Genomic DNA, 27,877 nt, shown 5'->3' with positions numbered 1-27,877 from the left:
TCTTGTAGAGCTGTGCCTTTCTGAAGTGTGTTGCCTTTTAGGCTGACAGATACGTAACTGATGGAGAGGTGGTCCGTCCTTGTGTGAAATTTTACAGACTAGATGGCTGTCTGAGCCTGTGTGATTTCTATGGAGCTGTCATAGTTTATATGACAAAGTCAGGGACTGCAGCATGTGACAGGGCCATGGCAGATCTAATATTGTTGCTTAAAGTCTGATACTGCTGGGTGCCAAGTCAAGCACGTTATTTTATCATGGAGGGTATTCACATGTTCAGATTCCCAGCATCTAATACTGAGTAGCTGCATTAAAAGTGCATGCGTTTATATGGGAATCAGCCCTGCGATTCTAACGACAAGAGGACAAGATCAGTGGCTGCCCAAATGGTTTGCCGAGTACATGTGTTTTCTGGATGTTTCAAAGTTTGTGGGTGTGCTCTCTCATGAGTGGACATTATTGTTGCATTCCCATTGGCTAGGCCTGCCCATATAGCCAATTCCTGGCAGTTCTGGTAAATCTGCAAGCTAAATAGTTGGGATCAAGGAGGTATGGTTAGCCGTCAAGGCGTATCTCAGATAAAGAACTCTTCAATAGCTTCTTTCACAAAACTTGGATGAGTCTTCAAGAGCATCCCATCTGCATTTTTGGGCACAAAATGAAATGTTACGTACACATTGAATTGGAGGTGAACCTGCATACATTTTAATAAAGTGATGGGGAAAGCAGCCTACCAAAATGTGTTTAGAAATTACTGGAAGCCAAGAAATTCAGTTTGAGATGTTGGAATGCAACTAGTTGCACAGCAGGGTGCCCACTTAACTACTTTCTTGTAGCTCCCTGCCATGCCTACATACTAAAGGCCAGCCTTAACTGTGAATTTCTTGTCTTTATGTTCGACCTATAAAATGCCTTTTATTTATTTTTTCCCCACTGGATGATTTACAGGATCCATATTTTTTTTAGGGGCAAGAGTGTATTCATGTGCAGATTTTTAAGCCCCCCATGTAGCCAGCAAGCCAGCTTTGCACTAGCAGGATGCCTCTCTGAGCGTGCATAAAAAAAGAAATCCGCATACACATTTGAGCATGAAGCCTGCCTGATGCTTCCCCATGCACCCAGAATCTCATTCTCCACAAGTCTGGTGCCTCATTGCCAACCCCTTTTGAAAAGCTTTGCAATGGCCTGCTAAATGTGGAAGAGCTGTGATTTGGCTGCGCTGTGGAAGTTATACAGTGCTTTCCTCAGAGACTGAACAGAAATGCCAGTCGCGTCAATCTGTCCTTCTCAGCGCTAAACTCATCAGAGCTGAGCGACTGTAAACTGTAGACTAGCTATCTAATAGATGCTGGCGGCTTTGTATGAGGAATAGCATATACTCAATAAACTCAAATCAGCAGTAGTCCTAAGTCCTGTACAGGTGTTCAGTCTACAGATTTGATGGCTAAGAGAGTACCCACCAGCCCTTTTTGCCAGCATCCCTGCCTTCTGTTTTTCCTGCAGATCTGAATATCTGCTTAGAGCTAATGAGAGCATGCAATTTCTGCATCTCAATCAAAATTAATTAGAATAAAGAAAAATATTCCATCTGTCTACCACTCCACCCCTTTCCCTTGGGGTACTTTTTTTCTCTGGGAGCCCCAGAAAGAAGAGTAGCAGAAGGAAGTCAAAGAAATCCCAGGGATACATGATGTGCTCTCCAAACTTGAGCTCAGTCACCTCTTTACTCAAATGACTTGTGCCAGATCCCATTTTCTCCTGTGAGCTCAGAAGCGAAGGTCTTGAGATGTTTCCAAAGAGCAAGTGCTTCTCTGGAGCCTTAAGATCGCTGGCGTTGATTGTGGCGAGCTGCTGCTCATAGTCCGCTGGAGCTCTAGCAAGGTTGGGAGGGTGCCAACAGTGAGTAAGCAACGGTCTGACCTGGGAGGACACCGCTTTGAACTTGATGAGCCTTACTTCTGGGTAGACATGATTGGGGTTGTAACCCTAACCAGACACTTGAAAGTTTAGTCCAATTAAGCTCAAGGGATTTGCAAAGAGAAAGGGGAAGAGAGAAGAGTGGCGTTTGAAAGATAGAGTATTCTGGGAGTATTCTTGTGTGACGCTATTCAACCAGAGAAGCTGAAGAGCCGAATTGTTCAAACATTCTTGCTTGGGAAGGCAGATGTAGATTCCAGTACTGGAGGAGGGGCACAGTGATGGTAGGAGGTTATAATTGCCCCCTCTAGGCAAAGAGACTTTTCGTTTTTGGTGTGCAAGTCAAAAATGTGTTGCTAAAGAGGATTTTAATTTGTTTGTAGCTGCTTTTTTCTTATTGTGTGTGTTCATTTTTAAAAAGTTTTGCTTATATGTTACACTTTAAACTGTATTCTATTGCATTTCTTCAATTATTCGTATTCAGAAAATCTGCTGTGAGCTGCTCTGAGGCGATGGGACAGAACAGAATATAAATCAGACAAAAGAATCAATTCAATAAATTTTGTCAGGTTTCTTCTCCAAAGCGGGAAATGCCAGCCCAGCGCATGTGCCTGCTCGATGGGTGGCCAGCCACCTTTCCGCCTTCCCTCCTTCTTGCTGCCTGGGCTGTGAGGGTAGCAAATGGAAAGTATGGATTTGAATTGGTGGTTGCTACGTCTCATGTCCGACTGTGCTCTTGTTTTTATAGCACTTTCCGAGAGAGTAGTCCTGAAAAGCAGCTTAACGATACTTAAAATAATGATGCTGATTATGGTTATGATTATTTTAATTCTAGGCACAAAGCGCTGTTGCAGAGTCCCATAATGTAGGTTGAATGGTGCCTAAGCCAGATGGTTCGGTGAGCCATCTGGCCCTGGGCTGAGGCAGTAAAAAAGGGAAGCCCTGTCCTGTACAACTTACTAAAAATTACTGTTAGCTCTCCTTTGCTGAAAGGTGGTACAAGGTGAAAACAGATTTTTAATAAAATAAATGATATGCTTCGCGTGAATTAGAGGATAGGGTGCATGATGCACTGCAACAGGGGCGACCTTGCAGTGGTACATTCATTGCTAACCATATGGCTGCAGTCCTGTTAGTGGAAGCTGCTACTGAGAACTAGAAACAGAGAACTTAAAATAAAAGTGTGTGTGTGTGTGTAATTCCCAAGTTCAAGTATCTTTGGTTATCCCGTTTGGCAGCTAGTTTTCCTGGACAGCCGCTTTGAGAGGGGACAGGCCAAATCCCTAACCCTCCCATAAGCTTCTCATAAAAGTAGCCCTGCGGCAAATCCTAATATTGCAAATGAAGCTCCTCACTTCTCTCTTAGCCCTGGGTTGGGCTGAATTTGGCCCCGAGCCTTTCAGTTTTCTTCCCATGAAGTTTCTTGCCATGTTTCTTTTGTAAAACAGGGTAACCAAACACCTTTTTGCTTACTCTCTACTCTTCTGATCTGTTACAAGGAATTAGAATTTGTGCTGTTAGTAGCATCTACTGGTCACAGAGAGTACAACCTAGCAGCAGCTCTTCTCTCTTCCTCCGTATTCTCACACTGGGGACACTCAAGCCATGAAATGCTTTGGTTTCCTCTTTCCCCATCCCTCTGAATAATCTGCTCAAACCATTTATTTTTATGTCTATATATTTTAAAAAATTAAATCAAAATGCCTCCTAATTATTTATCAAACCAGTATTCATTTTTTTACTGTATTTGTTGCCTTGCCTTCTTAATTACAGTTTACGTTTGTTTATACAAGCAGAAAAAATATATGGAACATTATAAATGTTGGATGTACCAGCAGCAGCAAATCACAAACTTTACCAGGGGCTATTCTTGCTCTGTCGTAACATCGGGAAACTAAAGCATATGTTGGATGTTAGCCTGGGTGTACACAATGTGTCCTATTTATTCAAGGTTTCCTTTGAAGCTGCAACTTACAAGTTTGTTTCTTAGGGGTACATGTCGGACTTCATTTAGCGTTGGTTGGTATTCAGATACTTCAGAATAGCAAAAAGGCAACATTTTGGGGGAGGAACGTGGCTGCTATCTGAGCAGTGATCTGTCAGTTTCATTTATGTAGCTCAAGGAAAATTAGAAAAGAGGCACTGTGGAAAAGCCAGTGCTGCAGCTCCTAGACGATAGAAAGAAAAAAATTAGGCAGCCTGCCTTTGCAAAGGAAGAATTAACGTCTGTTTCTAAACATTGCCTTATGGAACCCTAAGAAGCATGTAAATTAAAATTACCTTAACTTGTTTATTAATCAAAATTACCTTAAGACATAAATACAAGGTAAGCGGTCACTGTTTTAATATGCGTTAAGTGGCTGCTGTTTTAAATGGCAAAGGAATTTTAGATGCCTTATTAATATCTTTGTCTAATCACAAGCCCTCTTTTTAAAGGGTTTGCTCAAACCATAAGCATGCTAACAAGCATTATTTTTTAAAAATGATCCATAGTCTATTCTCCCTTGAGTATTTATTTAGTGCCCGTGCCCAAGATTATCTTGCCATCTGTCTGAATCTTAGCAGCATCTCCTGTGACAGAGTTGCTACATGAACAGTGCAATCCTGTGTACATCTTCAGGGAAATGCCCTATTGAATGAAGTGAAACTTATTTCCAGGTGCAAATTCTGTTGAACTCAGTGGGATTTTCTTTTGAGTAGAGATACATAGAATTGCACTGTGAGACATATCACTCTAATAAACTCGTATCTGTCGCATTTTTAATGAAATACGAAACAGGAAATTTCTCTTTGGGTCTTTCATGGGCTCAGGAATACAAGTGAATATTCTGTTTTCAGTTATATCTTTTTGGAAGTGGAGAAAGCTGCATAGTATATGGAAAAAACAGTGATATTTTTGAAAAGAAGGGAGACTTTCGTCATTGTAAATCTTGTGAGGTTTTCTTTTCTTTCTTCTTTTAACGTAAGTGTGGGGGAAGCACCAAAAATCAATGGGAGAAATTGTAGAACATTCATTAAGCTGTCAACAATGGAAGAAGTACTCTTTTTCTCTAGCCTCCAATGGCTGCCTTTCCTGTATGTGCTGAATTATGAAAAGTTACAGGTTTATAATTTATTTTTGTCTGAATTGTAATTTTGAGACAAGTGGGGTATATAATTGGGGAACAGCCCAGTAGAAAACTTGGGCAGTTGTAAAACTTCTTACACTTGTTTCAGACATTTTTCTCATTTGGAAATGAAAACAGTGTGACAAGCTGCCATTGTGAAGCTTTCTTACAGGTGAAGCCCAGCATGTACATCACGGTAGAAATATGACAACCTCTTATAAGGTGCAAATCTATGGGATGGAAAGGAGCAAAGCAGGGAAATTTAAAGGTAGTTAAAGGCAGCAGTGAAACTTGGAATTATTTTGAATAATCCTGTTAATTTGAACTCTCTAAAGGAAACCTGCATTTAGCCTGCAGTGATAATGACTGTGGAGGATTGATGATTTGCCCCCGCTGGAATATATGGGAAAAGAGTCATTGCAATTGGATGGTGGCATCTTTATTTCTAAGGAATTTATTGTTATTTTATTTTTAGTAGCTTTGATGTAGTGTGGACAGTATATAGCAGAAGGATGCCTAAACTTCAAGGACTCTGATGAATTGCAATTTTTATTTTACTTAGTTTGCACACCCTGCAGTAAAGGATGCTACACCGTCTCTTTGCTGTTGTTTCGAGTACCTTTTATATCACTGGGAATTTCAGCTCTTACAGAACCATTACTTTGTAATATATCAAAACAAACTTTTGAGACTGTTGTTGGTGTCCCTTGGAAGTGCTTTGTGTTTGAAGCCACTTTCCTGTCTGTCCCTCCCCACCTCCACAAATTCTCCTCGTGGGAGAAACCACCTCCATCAACGTACATACGGGACTCTTGGTTTGTTTGGCTTGCGCCTCACAAAAGGCTGTCGGTGCATTCTGTAGCACTTCAGTGGCTGGAGGCGCTGTTTCCCAAAGCATGCAGATGATAACTGCAGCTCCTGCTGTACCTGTAACAATTTAATTGTATAAGTCAGCCCAGTCAAGCATCCTCAGCACATGACTGGGAGTCATGAAATTCATTGTCATTATTGTCCCTGTCATTTTGGATCATTATATCCTGCTGTAGAATTTTCCTCACTTCAGTGCTTTTTTTTACCTCCAGGAGCCAGGGATTATGGCTGAGGTTGGGGTGGGGGCAGGACTGCGAACTACATTTACCTCAGGGGAGCCACCGATTAAATTGGCTTTGCTCTCTGACTTGCTGGATTCATCGGTTTGTATGCTGTAAGCTTAAAGTTGGAAATTTATGAGTATCTGAGTGAAATTTCCATGGACCTTGCTTTATTGTGTGTGTGTGTGTGCGCGCACACGCACGCATGCATGTGTGCACTGGTGGAGAAGCAAATGGTGATCCTTGTCTCACTTCATAAGATGTGATTGTGGGTTGGTTCGTCTCATCCTATGCTCTCCTTAAAGATACAAGATTATTCTCCAGCAAAGTGGCATTATTTGTGCATTGTACCACAAACATCTCAGTATTCCCCAGCGTGCCATGGCTTTTCAGGGGAAAGATTCCACTGAAGCATGTAATTTATATGTGTGTGTTTTATGTGAACTTAATGGTAGGCCATTAGTTAATATGTATCTTGTTCCATAACGTGGTGATGATGGTGCCATGGATACTGCCAAGGGAAAAAATGCTGTTGTGGAAAGGGAATTTTCTTGTTGGTGCATGAAATTTGAATGGTATCTGAATAGTTCCCCTTTGATGAGAACCGAATGAAAGGCACTCTGGATATAAAAGGCTTTCATTGTGTTGCACTTGTCGACATTAGGAGACTCCATGGGCAGGTGGAGAGAAGGACGTTGCATTGGCGACCCCATATCGTGTTCTTTGCTGCAGTACAGCCCTCTTCACCCCAAGGGCTACCCTGAGCAGAGCCCAGCTGTATGGAACAATGTAAGGGTGGCAGCTTTTCTTGGAGCTGATAGGGGTTCCTATTAGCCAAAGAATCCACAATTGTAACAGTTGCCTGTAGGGATCAAGCTTGAACCCTGGAAGTGAAAGGTAAGTGGAAGGGCAGTGGCCACAGTGGCGCCGAAGGAGGCTTCGGGCAAACCCTTTTGGAATTCATCCCTCCAGCATATGCAGACTTCCTCTCATGCTTGGCCTGGTCCTGCAAAGCAAGCCGAGCCAAGGGGGAGCCTGAGAACTCAACCATCCACCTTCCCCATGAGGAGCTGCTGCAGGATGTGGAAAAGGGATGCTGTGCACAGGCATGCCGAGCGGTGACCAGCCTTCTTCCGCATGAATTGCTGTTGGGGGCAGCACATGTGGGAAAGCGGTGCTACGAGCGCATCGAGCTCGATTCCTGACGAGCCTTCCATGAATGCAGTGTGCGTCTGCTGGAAACCAGGCTCTGGGCCACCGCAAGGCAGACTGGAGTTTGGGGAATCAAGCCCGGGGAAACTGATAGATTCCCACCTCCAGACAGATTCCACACACATCCCTAGAGGCCAACGCGTTAAAATCATAGATGACCACAGAACATTGGGCATGGAATATTTGCTTGTGGGATGCCATAGTATCAATTATTTCCTCTTGCTCTCCCCCCTCCTCCCCAGGGAGGCATTTTCTAAAACTGAATGTGTTTAATGGTAGCTGCATGTTTCAGTGCCATTTGATCTCCTCCTCTACATGTGAGCAGTTGATCTTTCAGTGAACCCTTGGCGGCCATTTCATATTTTAGGCCAGACTTGTATTTTCCAGGGGAGCATGAGTGTTGCATTGCTGAGACCAACAGCCAGCAGTCATAGGCAGATAAACAGACCCCGTGCCAAGAACAGCCTTGATACATGAGCTTGAACCGCTCATTGGGCTGTGCTTCCATGATGTGTTTGCACCAAGGTTTGTTTGTTTGTTTGTTTGTTTGTTTAAGAGACAAGGTCACTGGTTTTACATACTTTTGCCATGGGAAATGGCAATATAGAATGCATGTACCCATGACAGATAAATTGCCCCATAAGTGTTGAAGCAGTCTTTGGTTCCAGTTACAGAGGCTGGCATGACTAGCTGTGCTTTAATTGTGGGATAAATATTTCTGCCACACTAAGTGATTGCGATTTCTGCAGACTAAAATTAGTTATTGTTTTGGCACCTTCAATATGTATGATTTCCTTGGAAGTGGATATTCTATAAATACAATAAATATGCATTTGGCTGAAATTTTTTTTGTTCCTTCTCTGTACAGTGAATAGGGATTCCTCATTATTTATTTAGAAACTACACAGGTCTCTAGTGAGTGATGAAGTCAGTCAGCTTCATAAAGAGTAATTCTGCATCTTCCATATATCTCTGACATATTACCTTCTGTCTCATTTTATACCATTAGATCATAATTCTGGTTCTAGTTGTTTTAGACAAGGTCATGTAAGAGGAAGTGGATAGTAGTTCATAAAATTATTGACTGGCTTCTATGTGACTCAAAGAGATTAAAAACCCTACTGACCAATCCTAGTGGAAATGAAATGTGTATATATGCAAGAGAATCTGATACATAGACAAAAATACAACTTAATCCTCTCTGAATAGTCTCACAGAACAATCAGCCTTGTTAGAAGCCTTCCAGAACTGATAGCTGAAATTTGGTATTGGTGTGGACCATCACACTTTTGAAAACATTTCCAAAAGAAGTGTTTAAAAGACTTGTGGGCAAGAAGAGTCCATAATAATTACTACTTACACAGAACAGGCCAAATTTCACGAGAACTGACTATTGGTATGTCATGTCCCCTGTCCCTGAACCTTCCAGTATATAGGAGAAAATTTTGATGAGGATGAGGCACTGGATGGGTACTCAAGAATAGGACAATCCGTACCTTATTCAGGGCTCTCCCACCCAGCAGGCACAACTCTACTATTGTCATCTGGTTTAGAGGATGATAGAGCCTGCAGCAGGCACTCTTATCTCCATAGCCTTGCAGAAGCCTCCAAGTACAAGATCAGCAGGAGTCTAACTAGTCCATTCAGCTCCTCCAGGAGGGCTGGGGCTTACCATTCTACTGGTCATGTCAGCACACACAAGGCTTCAATGGGCTTTGGTTCCTCTTAGTTGTCGTTGATGTAGTAGGAGAGTGGTGGACAATCTTGGCACTGTCCTGTTGTCCTGTTTTCTTCCCGCCTTGTTCTGATGCCATCAGGTGCTACCATATTTCCTTGTGATCCTCAAACAGCCACCCAATGGAGCAGCAGGATTTCCTCCAACTTCCAGCGCTTGACCCCATCTTGGATTGGGGTGGGTTTGCAATAGCAGTCAGGAACGTCTCTGCACAGGCTAAGGATACATGCCACAGGATGAAGAGTATGGGATTCCTTTCTCCACACTGTTTCACAGTCTTTGGATCTGGTTTGACTAGATGTCTAAGGGCAACCAAGAGTGCATCTCTGGATGTAGAATTTAAGTCATGTGTTTTCTCTAGTCTTGTCTGTCTGCCTGTACACATTGTAGAGCCACATGTATACATGCAGGACACACAATGTGTTAATTATTCCCTCTTAAATAAAGTGTACTTATATCACCACTTTTGCCCAGCATTGTAGCATGGCCACAGAAGGGCTGTCAAGACATTTTTCACTGTGACATTTCAGTGTGACTTCCATAAACTGGCACTGACAACATTTTGCTTTCATTTTAACACTATGCATTTACCTACCTTGACATTGCAGTAAGATGTCTTTGACAAGTTGAAGTCTGATACAAAGGAAGTGGGGTAACAACATAATTAAAAGCCAACACCACTGAGTAAATCCTAATTCAGATCTGCCCCTCAGCTCCCTCTCCCCACAAGGAGAAATACATTATCTTGCGAGGCTTCTGACTTGGCTCTTTTAAGTGCCTGAACAGTGATTCACACCTGGCATCATACCTTTCTTGAACTATATGCAGACTTGTTTTGTTGGAAAGTTATTATTTTACCTTTGATACAAATGAAGGTGCTACTTTTTTTTCATCAGATCAGCTTCCAGTTGTGAAAGCTTCCAGAGGTATGAAATTCATCAATATTAAATGTGGAATTGAAACATCTCTGCATGGTCTTTTGTTTCTGTGTTTCTTCCATGCTCTGTACAGCAGTTTGTTCAGCATGAACTTCTGTTCATTTTACAGTAGAACTTGTCAAGCTTTCTTCAGTAGGATGCTCTGTTTGTTCAGATTTTGTAACTTTTTACAGGAGAGGCTCTCAAATGTAGTCCTGGTGGCCAAGATTGTACTTGAATATCTGTGGAGCCCTTTGTGCTGAAGGGATAGCGAGAAGGTGATGGCTTCACTATCCTACTTGAGTGGGAACTTACAGACATCTCTGCATTTGTAGGAGGGTGAAAAGGGTTAGGGCTAGCTGCTTTCACAGGAACTTCCTGTGCTCTTTTGTTGATCAGCTTCACATTTTCACTGGGGGCTCTTTGTGGGGGAGTACATGAGTCCCACCAAGAAAACAGGAGTATGAGTCATAAAGGAAGGCAGGAATGATGCAGGAAAATCTTGTGCTCCTTCATTTGGAGCCATGGGGAAGATGGAGCAGGGTTAGGCATTTGTGAGTCTGTTCATCTGAACCTTGGAACAATTATTATGACCCATAGCAGAAAGCAGGGTTTTGGTCAACTGAATGCTAATCCCAGGAGTCTGGACTTACACTGTTGACCCATAGGTCTCCCTTCTGCTATACCAAAGTGTTGTGAAATGGAATCTAGATCCAATCTTCCTTGGACTGATAGAAAAGATATTTATTATTCTGCTCATTCTCTTTTAACAGTCACTGTGTAGTGTATTTTGTTGAAGAATTTATTATAAATATTATTAATTTCACCGCCATACTTCCCTATAGTCCAAGGGCTCTCTGGGCAGTTTACACCATTCTCCTCCTGCTCTCAATCTTATCCCCACAGCAACAACCCTGAGAGGTAGGTTGGGTTGAGAGTCTGTGACAGGTGACAGGCCCAAAGTCACCCAGTTGGTTCCATGGCTGAGCAGGGACTAGAACCCAGATTGCCTGAGTTCCAGTTCTGCACTCTTAACCACTACACCATGCTGGCTAAAGACTTACCATCTATGTATCATTAAGTATTATATTTTATATTGAATAGGGAGAACATATAGGGGAGGCAAGGTAGGAGGGCATGGCGCTTGTGCTCTACATTGCATAACTTCTTAAACTCTGCACATTCTCTCCTACCCCATATTCCTTTCTGTCTTATTTATTTATTTAAAATTTTATATGCCGTCCCCTTGCTATATAGCCTCAGGACGGCTCACAGAAATAAATAAATAAAACAACAACAATTACAATTAACTGTCTTCATTCCCTCTTCATGCCTTGGCCCGGCAATAATCTGGTTATCACCTGGGTATACTGGAGGTCTTGCTGTAGCTAAGAATTGTTAGGAACATCCACCTTTACAAAAATCATCCAGTGTATGGTTAGGAAGCGCTTTTCACAGATGACATTCAGTAGAGTCCATCTAGAGACCTTCAGAAGCATTTGTTCAGAGTGGCTTTGGGTTGCTATTCAAATTGCTTTGGGACCAGTAAACTCTGCAATTGTATGGAATTTTCATGTAAAATTTCCAGAAAAGCTGTGGTCATGAGAGGTGGCAAAAGTTTTTTTTTATAAAGTAATAGCCAATACAGACTAGAGTGTTAACTGGATATGTGTTCAGGGCAAGAGCTACATTTTACAACTCCTGCTCCATTGCCTACTGGTTAGCTGCTGCAAGCTTGAAGACAGTTGATTCAGCTCTTTGCTATGAAAGAGCACTGAATTATTTCGACAGCTCTGTTATTTTATTTGTATATCATCTTTCAGACATGATGGGAAATTGAAGACCTTCTGAATTTAATATATGAGTTACTGCTGAAAGCAAAGAACAGCTTTAAAACCTCTGACTTCATATTTTGAAAGCAACAGCAAGCTCTTTAGCATCTCTTGTCACCCTGTTGTCCCTCATATTACAGGAGTGCTTTTAATGATTATGGATGATCTGCTACCTTACCTGGTTGCATGCTTTTTATTAGGTAACGGGGTTGGAGTGGTACATAATCTACTTTTGAGGTAGTTTAATAGGGAACTTTGAAGCCTGGAAACCAGGATGCTCCTCAAGGCAAAAGGGTGTGGGGAGGATAACATTACCTCTTTTTTTCAGTGCTATGGGACTTATTCTAAGAAACAAGTTGTCAGTGATTCTTGTTACAAGCGAGTGACTTCCAAGCTACCTTTCCCATGGGAATACTTTTTACAAAGTATTCCAGCTGTATGTTCTTAAGGATTCTGGGATGCATTCTGAGTTCAGAGATGGCATCATAAGACATGTCGGGCATTCTGAAGTTACATTTGGAATAACAAGGGTGGACAACATGTCCCCACTGCAGCCCCGTCTCAATCCTTGGTCCAGAATTTGTAGTGGCAGCAGAAACTCCATGGATTTGTCACTGAAAATTGGTGGCAAATGCTACAGAACACTCCAGCAACCAAATTTAGCTCGTAGAAGAAGACAATAAAAGGTAGACAAGGCACCATTTAGCAAAGTTTGTCTGCCATTTCAGATTTTCTTTTTCAGGAACACCAGATACAGTTTCAAGGAATGCTGTGATTTCCTGGAAAGTTGGATTGAAAACTAATATTATAAACAATTAAATGCATGCCAAAAATCTATTTTTTAAAAATCAGGGAGGAGGACCTCTGGCTCTAAAAGTTCTGCTAGGACTCTGGCTCCTATGCTGTCTGGGCTCTTGGGATTTGGAATCCAACTACTTCTGGAAGGCTACATATTCTTCAACAGAGATAAACTTCAGTTTATGACTTAAGCTGGACTTAAGCAATAGGCCTCAATTGTGCATGCTAAAAGTGAGATAATTTTTTTGGTAGTAGAGTAGAACAACTCCTTACATAAGGGGAGTTTGAGTTATGCTTGTATCCAAAGTCTCTTTGTTTTAAATGAAGATCACATTTCTTGTTACATTTGCCTTGGGAATTGGGACTCTCCATTCTTTTTCCTTTATAGTCAACTTGTCAGTCCAACAGGAAGTAGCCTCTCTCTTCCCCGCTCTCATTCTCTGTCTCTCTCTTTTTCTCTGTCTCTTTTTCTCAAATTAGTCATTCATGAACAATCGCGAATAGGCATCTGCCTTTATAAGGCTCAGGAAGCTTCTGGAGAACTGACTTGGCAATAGGAGTCTTTGTTGGCCAGCCAGATCTCTAGAGGGCGCCCATGACTGGGAAAAGGAAGTAAATTTTATATGTCAAATAAATTGGTATCTGTTGCCCACCTCCCACGATAGAGATACTCCTAGCTGTTTACTTGTAGTAATGAATAAAACAAATTTCTCTACTTTTCTTTGCCACTTGGCCAGTTCTATGGTGAATTCAGTTTGAAGAAGGAGGTGGAACAAGTTGCTGACAATTTCAGTACATTGATAACTAGGCTTCTTGGATTCAGATGTTTCCAGGAGCTTCCTGGAGTTTGAAAAACATCAGCAAGGTAGTAGCCTCGCATTTGTGGTTGTTGTATCCTCTTCAGTATAACCAGCAGTGGTTGCAGTATCCATAAGAATAGAGTCAAGCAATCCATGTTCTCCTGACTCATTCTTCTTTGGTGATATACGCATGGATTTGGGCCTTGTGAAAAATCCTGCATGCCTTCAGCTCTTTAAGTGCTGTGCCAAAATTGAAGTGGCTTTTCTGAGTACAGCGGAATGCATAATGATTGGAAATTTGTGTGTATAAAGTCTTCTCGTGACAGGAAAAAAGTGGAAAGAGCTTTCTTCTGTAGTAAGCTGTGAGCCTCATGTTATGACAATCTGAGCAGCAAATGAGTTCTGCGAAGCAAAATTATTTTAGCTATGAAAATAAAACAGAATTCCTTCTATGATCTACTCAGTTTTACCCTGACTCTTTTGGGAAACTTTTCTCATGAATTATATTTACATAGTACTGCAATTAATTGGTTTTCCTGTATCATATCTATTTATTTTATTTATTTTTCGATTTATATCCTGCCTTTTTCCTACAAAGGGCTCAAGGCAGCTTACATCATTCTCCTCCTCCACCCTGTGAGGTAGGTTGGGCTGAGAGTCTGTGACTGGCCCAAAGTCACCCAGTTGGCTCCATGCCTGAGCGGGGACTAGAACCCAGATCGTCTGAGTCCCAGTCCCATGCTGTTAACCACTGTGCCACACTGGCTCTCATATTTTTCCCATATAGCTTTTCTACATGAGCCATTCACGGTACTCTTGTGATTCCAACCCCCTGCTAGTTACGGCTGCTAGTTTAAGCAATGTTGTCATCCTCTAGAGCAGTGGTGGCGAACCTATGGCACGCCTGCCGCAGCGGGCACACAGAGCCCTCTCTGTCGGCACACGAGCCAAGTCACTCCAGCAGCTGAGCATCAGATAACAGCGCACATAGGGGCCATGCGCGTGCTTGGAAGGGAGTAGCGGTGTCAGGCGATGATGTCATGAGCCGTGACTCATTAGCCGCGACTCATCCGAGCTGTCACATGGCCGGTCAGTGCACTGCCAAGGAGAGGGGGGGGGGGGGGGGGGGGGGGGGGGTGGGGGGGGGGGGGGGGAGGGGGGGGGGGGGGGAGGGAGGGAGGGAGAGAGAGAGAGAGAGAGTTGCTTGGACTGGCTGTGAGTTTTAATACATTCATTTTTATTAACACAAGATTTTAGCTTTGAGTTTTCTTATGAAAAATTGAAATTTAATATCTAAGATTTAGCAAAGAGATGTTCTAATTAAGAGACTGAGATTCTTTTAATGTTGTGCTGTCCCCCAGCATATTTGAGCCAAGGTTTGACAAATTATCAGCATGCATACAACAGCAGCGATCACATTAATTGTGCAAAAGCATGCCAAATACAAACTTTTACCTTTCACTAAACTGTTTGTATCACGAACAACTCTGTTACTGTGCTTTTCTTTTAAGACAAAAGATGTTTATGAGTTGTTTTTTTCTAAACTAAAAACTCACTATTCAGGTTTTATTGCAGTGTTGGCACTTTGTGATAAATAAGTGGGTTTGGGGTTGCAGTTTGGGCACTCGGTCTCTAAAAGGTTCTCCATCACTGCTCTAGAGTCATTCCCATGCTTTGCAGCTGTTTCTGTGTCTTACTTTAGAAAGAGGGAATTCTGGTATTATTTGGAAATGATGCTATGAATAAATTGGTGTTTTTATGCAATTGCACTCTACCACAGCACCCCCTAGTGATTGTGCAGTGGCACATATGGAAAAGCAGAGAAAGAAATCCTGTAGGGAGGGGGAACATGTAAAGGAGCTGATCTAAATTCTACAAAGAAACCAGAAGCAGAAACCTTGGTAAAGTGGCAGGTTAAAAGCTTCATATAGAGAAGGGGAACCATAAGACTCCTTTATTCCAGGAATCCATGCATGCCTCATTATTTTAAAGGCTGTTTCTTCTAAATGAGCTATAGCTACTTGCTAAATAACATTCCACAACTGAGAATATAGCAGGCGTACTCCATCATTGTCATTTGCCATTGCTGAAGTGGCCTCCACCAATCCTGGAAAAATCTTCAGCACTTAGAAAGCTTATTTGTTGGTATGTGTATATGTATGAGTGTATTTTGGCTTTCAAATAACCAAAGAGCAGATATTCATACAGATTCTTGTTCCCATGACTTACACGCAAGTGGAGAATTTTAGCTAGATTTCTTTAGAGTCACAGATTCAAGGCTTGCCTATTGCCAAACTACTTCTGGATACTTTTTTCCTGTAGCCACATTTCCTCACTATGTTTTATGGGTTATTAGCATTGGCACTTACTCTCGTTTTCACATATTCTCTTACTCTCTGTCTTTGTTTTAATATCGGGAAGACTCCCATTTAATTAATTAAATGAATACTTTTTGATCAGATCTCTTTTGTTTTTCTACTGTAGGCAGATGAAGGGGCTCACTCAATCTAAATATAATGAAAATGCTGAAAATAAATCAGATTGAAGCTGCTCTTCCTTGATCCTGGGCACTCTGGAGGGTTTCTTTTTCTTTTTTCTGAGCACCTGTTTAGCTTGCCTCAGCTTTGCTTGCTCTCTTTTCTTCCGCTCTGGAGCAAGAAGTTTGGATGATGAGGAGGGGGTTGTAGACTTCTGGAAACCATTGATTCCCTTGTTGCCCTTTTAATTTTGAAACAGATTACTTGCTTAGCGCCTGGGTGTTGCTCAAGCAGAATCGGAAGGGGCCGAACTTTACATAAATCATTTATACCGAACACTTGGCATGCTGGCTGCATAAATCAACAACAGTATCCATTACCACTCATCCCCCCCTTTTATTGGTATTATCTTGATAGCACTGATCCCAACATGCGGTCACACTGAATCCTGCCTTTGGAAGTTTAGCCCTGTGTAATTAATTATTCTGGGCACATAGAGCTTGGCCCTTGCTACATGGAATAATTGCTCCCAGCCAACATCCAGGGTTTTTAACTTCACTGGCAATAATAAATAGAAAGTCTCAGGTGATGCCACTATTTTAAAGTAATTAATCATCTCCACTCTTCTTTTTCTCCCCCTCTCTCCCCCAACTAGTGTTCTCTCTTACATGTTGACTCCCCCCACCACTCCTCAGTAAGGAAATTCAGTAATAAATCTTTAATGATATAAATGTTAAGAGTGATCGCTTAACTCCTCCTGGGTTTTCTGCCTATATGCATGTTCAGGATTCGTTTTTTAACTGTAAATATTGTTCACTGTGAACTTAAAATGTGCATAAAATGTACGGCAGTTTTATAGGTAGTTGAGGCTTAGCAGTGGAATCTCTGAAAGAGCACTGCTTTTTTTAATGTCATGTAGCACGTGTGCTAATAGAGATTGTTAATTAACACCAGTGGGGCCGTCAAAAATAAATTCTGGGGAGATGCTGTATTAATGCTGGATTTTTGGGGGGGGGGGCAGGATTTGAAAAGCCTTCCCTTCCTCCAAAAAGGAGAGTAGCAGCTTGTCTTTATCTGAGCTTCTTGACTGAATGTTAATAATTCAGTGGCAACATATAAGTGCATATTGCTTGGATAGTAACCCTGACCATTTGCAAACGTTTGAGCTTTTGTATGTTTCTGCAGTTTCAAAAAGAGGAGGTGAACGTTTTGCCTTACCAAGGGCCAATGTTTGTTCTTTCTCTCTCTCTGAATAATTCTCGTTAGACCTGACCAGCCATCATGCCGATTCAGTGTGACAGGGACAGATGTGACGGATCGGTTCTGACACACTTCCATACCACAAGTCAGTGGCTTGAGGTGACTCATGTCCTTCCTTTGATCCCCCCCTCCCGCTGCAGGACAGCACAACGATGCACGAATGAACCTTGCCATTGCCCTCACCGCTGCCAGGTACGGGGCTGCCACAGCCAATTACACTGAAGTGCTGCGCTTGCTGAAGAGGACGGATCCCAGCAGCGGGAAGAGCCGTGTCTGCGGAGCAAGGTGCAGGGATGTTCTAACAGGTATGTATTTTTGCCAAGGCCTTTGCTTCCCTTTACTGAACGGATGCTAACACTGGGGTGTGCGTGTGCACGGCCCCTGCTTTTCCTCTGCTCCCATTTTTCTCAGACCACAGGGGTGGGCTTGCGCTTGCATTCTGTGGCTCAGCAGATCCTGGAATTCCTCGGCCATCTCTCCCAGCTCAGGCTCTTTGAACACATGGTTGTTGAAATGCAATAAAGCACAGCTGTCTGCAAATGCGTTTTGCTCTTCTGTTCAAAGAAACGGGGACTCGATATTCCCTCTACTCCCCTCACTAAAGGTGGAAAAGAATGGGGTGGGGGAAGAGCACAACGGGAGGCTGGAGTTTGTAAATATCACTTAACTGACAAAGGAGGCATATTTCCAAAGTGCAGTGGCATGTCATTAATGCCAATCATCTTTAACTTCTGTCAGGGTTTCATTCAAACCCGAGCGCTTTGGCAAGCTAAGCCATGATTTTACATCCAAGCCCTTCTGTCAAGCAAAGCTGACGTTGTAAAAATACCGTGTGGTGTGCGCGTTCAGTAATAGTACCATTTAACAAATTTCAGGCTTTAAGAATGTCATTAAATATAGAACTCAATAAATAAAGCAAAATTGGGGGTGGGGAGCCGCTGCCACTCTTGATTTTTATCAGAGAGGATTTGCTTCTGTGTGTTGCATCTTCCAAAAAGAAAAAAGAATAAAAGTGCTACACATGCTCCCTTTTTTAAAAAACCCAAGGTATTTTCTGTCTTTTTGAAATAATCTCAGCTGCTTCATTCTTGCAGTTCATTCTCTCTCTCTCTCTCTGTGTGTGTGTGTGTGTGTGTGTGTGTGTGTGTTACACACTTCACAATAGGTTAACTTCATAGATAAATTAATAATCCAGAGAGTCAGTGAACAGGGAAACAAATGGAGTATGTGATTGATGCTGTTTTCTTTCACAGGGCAGGAATTTGATGTCAAAGCCAAATGTGTTATCAATGCTACAGGACCTTTCACAGACTCTGTGCGGAAAATGGATGAGCAGGAAGTAGCAAACATCTGTCAGCCAAGTGCAGGCGTTCATATTGTGATGCCTGGCTATTACAGGTAACGATATTCAAAACCTGGATCATTTATAACACTTTTAGCATGTGTGCCTAACAGGAAAGAAGTGTGTGTTTGTGTGTGTGTAGAGCAAAGGGGAGAGAGCTTGATTGAGAGAGCTGCTGATTTTAAGGTGCAGGCTTTAATTGCCCCCACCCCAAAACTATATTTTGTGAGTCAGGAAAAAGATTTTGGTAGAGAAGGTGTTGGAGGCACATGGTACGATCTTCCACATGACTGCCTCTCGATGGAACGGTGATAGACAATGGTCTGTTTGGGGTATCCCTGTATTGAAATTGACCTGCAAGTGGAATGTTTTCTTATTTAAGACATTTAGGCAAGCAGGAATGCTTTAAACTAAAGTAGGCGGGATGTGCTTTCTGGTTGTCGCCCTCCCTCCTTGAATACTAAGTTTTTCTGCTTATGCTGCTTTGACAAGAAGTATGTTTGGGCACTTTTCTAGGGATCTAATTTACAGATGGGAATGTTTTGCCGTGCCATTTGATTAGTCTCCTGTCTCAAACCACCACGTGTGAAAGATATTTTATCCTTGCCTCTCTGAGTACTGTAGCCTTCATCTAAAGAGATCTGGCTTGGATCTGTGAGCTCATTATAAAGAGGCCATAGCATAATCTTTCCAACCTATCAGGTTGAAGAAAAACTGCAGATAAGCTGGGCAGTGGCCAGACAATTGGTGCTTAGTATCAGAAGCTAGGTTTCCCCCTTTCAAAACAGCAGACGGTTCTTTGGCAAAAGCTTCGTATTTTCCAGTGTACATCCAGCAAAGCATAATCAGCAAAGAGTCCCTGGGCATGCACAGAGCAGTTTGTTGAAAGCACCCTAGAAACTACTTCTGAGAACCTTTCTGTTTGGTACACCTGGGCCCTACCCCTCTGGGAGGGCCCTTCTGGAGATATGCCAGCTGTTAGATCTGCATCATCCCCATAGTTGGCTAGCCCTTCTTTCCCTGCACCACGTCATGGGGACAAGGATTGTACCAAGCTTGTCTGGCTCCTGTCCCATGGCCCCTCCCAGCAGTCCACCTGAACACCTGGAGAGGGCAGGCCTCTCACATCTCAAAATCTGAAGACTCCATTTCACTCATTCCCCCCCACCCCCCACCCCTAAAGAATCTAAGTCTCCGTGGCTTTGAAATGCACTCCAAAAACAACTGCCTCTTTCATTCTCAAGAGTTAGAAAAAGAGAGCAGTGCATAGGAAGGGGATCGAGGGCTTGTGGGAAACCCTAGAGGGCTATATTGAGACCCCAGATGGACCAAATTTGTTCCTCAAGTCTAAAGTACCCACCTGTGCTAAGAGAAACTGCTCTGTCATCTTAAGTGATTCAATGTTCTCTTGGCTGTTGATCCACATCTGCAACCTGAAATACCACAAATACTCAAAATGTGCTGTAGAAATACCAGCTCAGCACTCCCCAACCTGGTGCCCTCCAGATGTTTTGGATTGCCACTCCCATCCTTCCCAGGCAGCTGACTCATGTGCGTATTGAAAATGTCTTTCCACACGTGGGAAAAGCTAAACACTGCTTTCACGGAAGGATTGTTTCCCATCTTGTGCTAGAACACTAGGTGGGGAAAGTGAAATGAAATCCCAACCACCAAATTCCACTTTCATGAGAACTCGGGTAGAAGAGAACTTTCTGTTCCAGCGCCGTATGAACCTACAAGCTCTTGAGCAACTGCAGAACAATGCTAGGGGTTCTTTTTCTTCCTCTCATGGATCTTTGGATCCAGGCCTATATATTGTGTCATGCAGAGCATTTCTGTCTTCAGCCAAACATCTCCCTGTACTTATAGCTAAGTTGAATAAGAATACCTAGTTAAAATGGGATCTTAGCCAAAAGCTAAATGAGGAAAAGCGAATGGGCATCCTAGCCCATACTGATGTCCATGGAACCTTGAGGGCTTTCCCCTCTGTAGATCAATCTGCCTGCTTTTGCCCAGACCACAACTGCCCTTTCCAGGTGAGGGAATCAGCTGGTTGTTCACATGAGTGGTGGGTTTCTCACGTGGGCCTGTCATTATGCCCTTTGCAAAGTGGGAGCTCTTGCTGAGAAGGGGTAAATCTCCCCCAAACACCCACTTCTCAGTGGTTGGTCCCTTGTGGCCTGGGTTTCCTCTTGCCTGATCAGTTCTCTAACTGGGTGAGAAATCCTATGGGAAGGAGAATTTTTCCAAGCATTCCCTGGGTGTTTCCCCTGCGTAACAGCAGCCCCTTATGGCCTTACAGCCCCAGCAGAAGCTTGTAGTGACCCCATTAGGGTTTCTGCTAACACAAGCCTTTGCACTAATGGGGGTTTTATATAGAGATGCATTTACTGTGAGCCTATCTTTGAAAAAATACTGGGGAGTTCTGGTAGCCCCTTCAAAGTGCCACTGTGGCCCTTAGAAGGGTAAGCTGCAAGCTGCCAAAATGGAGATGGGAAGGCTGGCTGTCGGGCCAGCTGTCCTGATCTGTAAACAGCTGACTCAGCTTTGCAGCTGCAAGAGAGAGGGTACTTGTGCTTTCTGCAGTCCCCACTTGGAGGGCCAAGGGAACGCATGAGCTCATTGTGGGTGTTTCATGGAACGAGCAACCCCATCATGGTACATCACCATGGTGGGTTATCATGACAAGCAAAGTTGAAGAACAGAAGCTCTTGCGGGGAATTGGGGGAGGAAACCCCCCCCCGACCCCTGTCTCAATAGAAGATCCCTTGCGGCTTGGATTTCTCTTGACTGATGGGCTTCACCAACCCTTTGAGAAAGCCTAGCAGGAGGGAAAGGTTTTCAAGCATCAGACGGGTCTTGCCTCTGGGGAACAGGACCCCTTTTGGGTCCCAGCAGAAGCTTGAATGGGTCACCCATCCATTGAGTTCACTCACAAGAATTCCCTAGAGAAGGACAGCACAGTGGCAGCTTAAAAACAGAGAGTTTGCCCTTTAATCTTTTACCCAGAGAGAGAGCGCACTTAGTTAATGCTGATTATAGTCAGCTACAACAACACCTTTGGTCTTAGGTGGAACTCAAGATGTTAGTTTGTGTGTGTGGGGGGGGGGTATGCATTTGGCTTATTTTCTGTATAATAAACTTGCTGTCAGACTCTATCTTTCCCTTATTCTTCAGCATCTTTCAATATTTAGATTACTTTCTTTCAAAAACAATTGATTCCTACATATATAATCCTCAGTACTGCTAAGTGGAGACTGTACTGATATGCTAAAGATGGATAAGCCAAAGAATTTGTCCGTGGAATAAATAGATGCCTCAAAGTGAAATTTAACTCTGTGTATTTAATTTAGCAACAAGTTTTTGCCCCCAGTGCCAGTTGAATCATGCTTAGCAGAAAATGCATGTCATTTCATTACAACTACTTGTCTCTTTGGGAAAGTACTTTGACATCATCTTGGGAAAATGGTAAATAGTTTAAAGGCTTTTTATGTGTAAATGTAGATAAGATTTAATTAATTTAATGTTAATACAATGCAAGCGTTTCCCAGTGGGTTCTTACATTTTTATATTATTCATTAATAGTCCCTGTGTTCTGTCTACTCTCATTAATTCTGTCCTTAAGCAGCTACTGCCTGACTTTCTCACGCCCATGGTGATATTCGTGTGACTGTAATATCTTCAGCCCATAATCCAGTTGGTGTTGCTTTTATATTGTTGGCCATCACAATGGCTGTGGCTCGGTCTCTTTGAGGGTGCAAAAACAGAGGTCTGATCTATAGATTAAATTGCTGCAGGGGGAACCTGTGGGATTGTATCCAGTGGGTTGCATCTAATGTTACTGACGCTTAAGTCCTATTTACTTCAGTGACTCTACTATAAAGAAACTAACGCTGGATACAGTTCTCGGCTGGCATTGCTTTCTCAAGAAATGGGAGAGCCCAGTATGTCCCCTTATCAGATGTAGGCTACTGCACTCTGAGAACTGGAACATGTTGGAAAGAGAGTTCCTGTGGTTTAAGAGCTGGACTGGTGCTAGCACCGTTCATCTAATGGTGCTTACCCTCTGCCCCACCTGTCACACTGCTGACCAGCCACCGATGCCATGTTTGGGGTGGAATCTTTTTTTCCATTCAGTCCTGGAATCCTGCCACATACGGGGTGTGTCTCTTCTGCTGGCCAGTCCCATGCTCTGTTGTTCCTCTCTGCCCTTCCCCTAGGATTCCTGTGCCAGCACCTGGTGGAATTCAAAACCAGATGAAGGAAACATGCAGATCTGGCTGGTCAGTGTGAGCTGCACAAATAATTACCGCTAGTGGACTTCTGAGTAACAGTCGTCTTAAAAGGCAGATGGGGAGCTGCTTTTAAGATGAAAGTAGCCTGAGAATGGGGGGAGGGGAGTATGGATGGAAGGCAAAGAGAGAGGTAGGCTGCAGGCAGGCAATGGAACTGGACTCTGCCCTGCCTCCCTACACCTCTGCTTATGATATAGCAGTGAATCAGGTGTGCATCCTGCATTGAGTCCTAGGGTGGTACAACGGCTAAGAGATGGGTCAGATCTCACCTTTACTAGAAGTCCAGCAGGTGACCTTCATCAATAAGCCACTCTCCACCTCTGCCCTCTCTTCATCTGCAACATGGAAAGAATAAAAGTGAGCTAGCTTACAGGTTGTTCAGTGGTGATGCACGTGCAGCTCTTTGAAAGCTCTAAAGCACTCGATAATGTGCTAAGATAATTATGTTGCAGAATCTCATCCTGGTGTTATGGTAGAACTTACTACTCTTAGACTCCTTAATTCTTAAAAGAAGATATGGCAGATCTGGGCAAGGCAGTGAGGTCTGAGAGTTTCCCTCTTTCCCATTTTAGTTACTCTGATGATTCAGTGACATTAAAATGAATGCGGATGATCTCCCAGCAATCCCTGCAATGAATATACTCAGCCCCTCTGTAGTTGCTTATTTTAACCCAATTTAGAAACCTCATTTGAAAATGTGTCAAAGTTTTTTTGAATAGTTTAAGTCTGTATATTAAATTTCTAAGTTTTCCTGCCTCTCTAAATCAATAGTGATTTCATTTTGAAAAGTAATTACTTGTCTGCCTTAGTTTACCTTGCACAAGTCTATGTTGACACCCACTTTTTAAGGTGTACTTCTCCAAATGTATCCTTAAGCTGTATATAAATATCATCTCACATTCTTCTTAGTTAGGACTTAGGCTTCAAGTGGAAGCAATTGTCGTCATCTCCCTAAAGGGTGTTTCATGCATGATTTTTTTCCTTCACCAAGATAATATCTGTGCCGAAAAAAAAGAAAACGCATGTCCACATTCATGTACAAAACACGTGTTTCCCCCCAGTTGAACATGAATGTATGAGCTGGACAGAGGCTGGTCTGAGCAACCATTGGATACTACAGCTTCCCACCTCTGAGGCTGCAGGCAGGATGCAGCCCACAGGTTCTGCCTGCAACAAATACGTATTTGAATCAGGCCTCTGTTTTTACACCTCCAAAGAGGTAGAACTGCAAGCATGGCTAAGGCCAGCAATCTAAAAGCAACATCAGTTGAACTGTGGATGAAAATGTAGCCCTGTCTGCCTTCCCTCGGGCCTCTGGGTGCTGCTTTTCAGTGCCAGATTGATGTGCAGTAAGACTTCCCTCGGTGTTGACTTAATAATGTCAGAAACAGCTGACCTGGCATGTAAAACTGAGAACTGGGTAGGATGAACAGGACGGAGACAGGTAGTCTCTAAGCTGTACCCTTTGGGGTACTTCGTGCAGCACAAGCATAGACTGGAGGGCCAGGGAGGGGAAGTTGCCACAGTCGGTAGCAATTCTGTCTCTCCAGGCTCTTTGTCCCTCTGACTCCTAATCCAGAGTGTTTGCTTCTTGTGTGGGCCAGTGGGATAGATCGAGATGCTGCTGGGGTACCACCCACCCTGCAGCCCAACAGCCTGCCCACTGAGCTAACAAAAAGGCTGCCTGAGTTGCAGTGCTTGGTCCTCAGGGAGAGGAAACATCTGTACTGGGGGTACCTTAGCTGGGGCAGCTCAGGATTTCATTGGCTCCCGAACAACCGTGGGATTGTTTTGGCATGTCATTGGCCCAGTGCATGTAGCAAGGCATGCTCTGGATTTGGTTCTTTCAGCCAGGCATGGAGAGAGTGACCTGAACGTGGAAGACTTTGAGTCAGTTCGTTTGTCATGGTCAGATCACTGCCTGCTGAGATTTATATCAATTGTGACTTCTTCCCTCTGTGGGGTGAGAGACCTATTAAAATGGTCTGCCCTGGATCTAAATGGTATCTAGAGGGCTCTTGGGGCTGGTTCACTTGATACGGCTCATGGTCCTGTTGAATCCCAGGTCAGTCTCTCGAATACGGAAGTTAGCTGGGCAGTTGACACCATTGCTCCTGAGTGCCATCGCTGTAGCAGAGCTGAGAGCAGTGAAACAAAACGGGATGGCTTCAGAGCAGATGGGGAAAAAACTAGTGGATGCAGACGAATCCTGTTACACGCTTATCATCAGATACATGTGGGAGCATTGAAGGTGGCTAAAAAGAAGGGGGAAAACCACCCACTGCCTCTGTGTAATCCTTTCTTTGCTGTCCGGTGCAGTTCTTTAGGGGTTTTCAGGTCCTATTGCACACTGGCTCCATGGATGTCTTAGACCAGATTGAGGCTAAGTGCTAGATGAAGTGCTGGACACTTCCAGGATAAAAATCCCAGGACTCTGCTGCTATTGCAGTTAAATCAGACAGGGCAGCCAGAGCAGAGCCTGCTCGAGTTTTCTCAAGCCAGATTTCCAGTTAGTGCGTCTTGAGAACATTTGGTTATTGGGCAGGATAGGTGACAATGGCAAGGATGCCAGCTGCCAGCTTGCAGCATGGGGAGGGGGATCTGCATGCAGACACTTCTTCTCCCCACTTCCTCGAGAAGCACCATTAGAGATGTCTCTTCCAAGGATGCCCTTGAATCCCTGGAAAAGACTGGAGGGTGAGAGAAGCAGTTGGGGTGCAGGGGTGGGAGCAGTGGCCTACATCCACAAGTTTCACCCGCTCCGAAGGCCATTCTGTTGCTGTCCACACAAAGGTAAGTCAGCCAGACAGACTGAGAGAAAAACGTGGTTGAAAGAGAGGACCAAGAGGTTGCAAGAGCTGGGTCCTCCTCCCAGCCTCACCTGGCCCCTTGAATAGACAGAGTGATCCAGGGTTGGAGCCCGGACTTCCAAAGATGTGTTCCTCTCTTTCTAATATAGCAGGTGGCAATGAATGTTGCATCTTGAGCCAGCAATGATTTCAAAATGCTGAAGGCACCTTATTTTTTAAAATGAATGTTTTAAGTTGGCTGGGAGTAAAAGTGAAATCTTGGTCTGTTCCAGCCCTGACAATATGGGCCTTCTTGACCCAGCCACCAGTGATGGAAGAGTGATTTTCTTCTTGCCGTGGCAAAAGATGACTATTGCTGGTACCACTGATACTGCAACCGAAGTGACACCACACCCCATTCCGACAGAAGAAGATATCAACTTCATTTTGACGGAAGTGCGCAACTATCTTAGTTGTGATGTAGAAGGTAATTGTTAGTAATATTGGTTGCTGTAGCAGGAATGCTTCTGACTTGTAGGACATCTTCCTTCCACTAAGGCCAGGAGTTGGGAAACCTGAGGCCCATGGACCAGATCTGGACTCCATTGAATGTCGAATCACAGCTCTTTAGGATCCCCCAGAAGGCCACTCTGTCTTCCCAAGACCCACCCCATTTCCCCCACCTGTTCTATTTTGGGAGGGTTTGCTGAATTTGATGTAAATAAATAAAATATTTCTCGTTTTCCAAAAAATGGACAAGCTTACTCAGTGGCAGTAAGATCTTTAAGCCAAAATATGCTGACATTTTGGTGGTTTGGGCTGTGCCCATCTCTGGAATGGGTCTTGAGAGCTTCTTCACCTTTGAATGTAGCCCTCACAGTGAAAGAGGTTCTCCACCGTCACTCGTTCAGACTGATATATGGCGTTGGTTTTTGTATGATTGAGGGAAGCTTCAGTGATCCAGAAAAAGCTGCATTGGCATGTCTGTCCAGAAGCAAGGCTTGGCCAGTAATTCAGCAAGCACTGAATTCAGCCTTTCTCAAAAGGATGTGAGCAGGGGCTGTGGGATGGGGGTAGGGAAAATTTCCTAGCGGCTGGGATGGGGGTGTGGGAATATTCTGAGCATTTCAGGACAGACAGTTCAACTTTCTCTGCAAACAAAGTGGCTGAGGGTAGGTTTCCCCCCCTTTTTCATCTTTACTCTTAAAAAAAGCCTCCCCCCCCCATTAAAACAACTTCCCTAAAGTTGTTTCATGGTGTTCCAACAAAGGAAAAGGAATGTGGCCAGAAGGACTTCGAAGGATAGAGAAATGAAACTTGTTGGTCACCAGTCACAGCCAGCAAGCTTTCCTTTGGTGGGAGACAATGATTGCTGCTGGACAGAACAGTAGCCTGTGTGTTAGTCCAGACACAGGAATTTCCTCCAACATAACCTATTACTCTGAATAAATAAATTCAGCATTGCTGCTGCTCATAGGAACATAAGAAGCTCCCCCTGTCCCCAGTGATGGCACACTGTCAGTTTCTTTAACAGAAGCCGTTGAAGGAGTCTTGTGATGGTCTAGCCAGAGTCCGATCTGAGTATTGAGAGAAATAAAAAGCTTCAGTTCGAATTGCCAGCTGCCTGAATCATGCAGGCCCTTTAAAATGATTCTGTACAGAGGCATGAACTCCGCGTTGCCCTTTATAGGTGTTGACAGAAGCTGAATATTCATAATATGGAAACCTCCCCTTCACAGACTGAAAATTCTAGATTGCTTGTTTGTTCTTCCTTGAAATGGGTAATTGATAGTTCTGTTATTGTTGTAGCCATTAAAGAAAAATGGTCTACAGGAGAAGAAAAAAACCCCTATCATTAGGTCCCTCGTGCAGAAATTAATAAAAGAGCTGTGGTTTGTCAGGCAAGGTGGTTGGTTCCTCTAAGCTACGGCTTGGAGAATTGATTAAGACACCCTTCTTTGCAGGCCAGTTCTGCAAAAGTAGTTTTCTTGCACATTTAATGTTTTTGAAAGTAACCCACCTGGGCTGCATGCTGTTTTCCACATGTGTAATTAGTCGTGTTTATAGATTGTCTGTTAGAGAATTAACCATTGTGCTGCCCGTATCAACTCACTGCAGACCTGCCTTTTTGCTGCCAAAGACAGTGGCAGGGTTATCAACTTACACAGGCTTGGATGTGTTCCAGCTGTTTAATTATAGTGTCACACATGCTGCTTTTTCTAGTTTCATTAATTTATAAATGTAATATGGTATCTTATTTCTGTGATTAGCACTTCATTTTGGTGGGTTAAACATACTGGCAGAACAA

The 27,877-nt window shown here is 43.4% G+C and overlaps 1 protein-coding gene across 5 annotated transcripts in view; it reads left to right on the top strand.

Annotated features, from left to right (window-relative positions):
- Positions 1-27,877, top strand: part of GPD2 (glycerol-3-phosphate dehydrogenase 2) — a 93,529-nt gene that overhangs the window by 42,297 nt on the left and 23,355 nt on the right. For all 5 annotated transcript variants that reach the window (XM_044417804.1, XM_044417803.1, XM_044417801.1 and 2 more), the window contains 3 exons: positions 17,284-17,448; positions 18,397-18,541; positions 25,863-26,056. In XM_044417804.1, coding sequence (XP_044273739.1) covers positions 17,284-17,448; positions 18,397-18,541; positions 25,863-26,056 — 504 coding nt within the window. The remainder of the gene's footprint in view (positions 1-17,283; positions 17,449-18,396; positions 18,542-25,862; positions 26,057-27,877) is intronic.

The sequence above is a fragment of the Varanus komodoensis genome, unplaced genomic scaffold, assembly GCF_004798865.1.
Source record: "Varanus komodoensis strain SLA01 unplaced genomic scaffold, ASM479886v1 scaffold9, whole genome shotgun sequence".
NCBI classification, from domain to species: domain Eukaryota; kingdom Metazoa; phylum Chordata; class Lepidosauria; order Squamata; family Varanidae; genus Varanus; species Varanus komodoensis.
The sequence above is the reverse complement of the archived record's forward strand: the minus strand, read 5'-3'. Positions and strand labels throughout refer to the sequence as shown.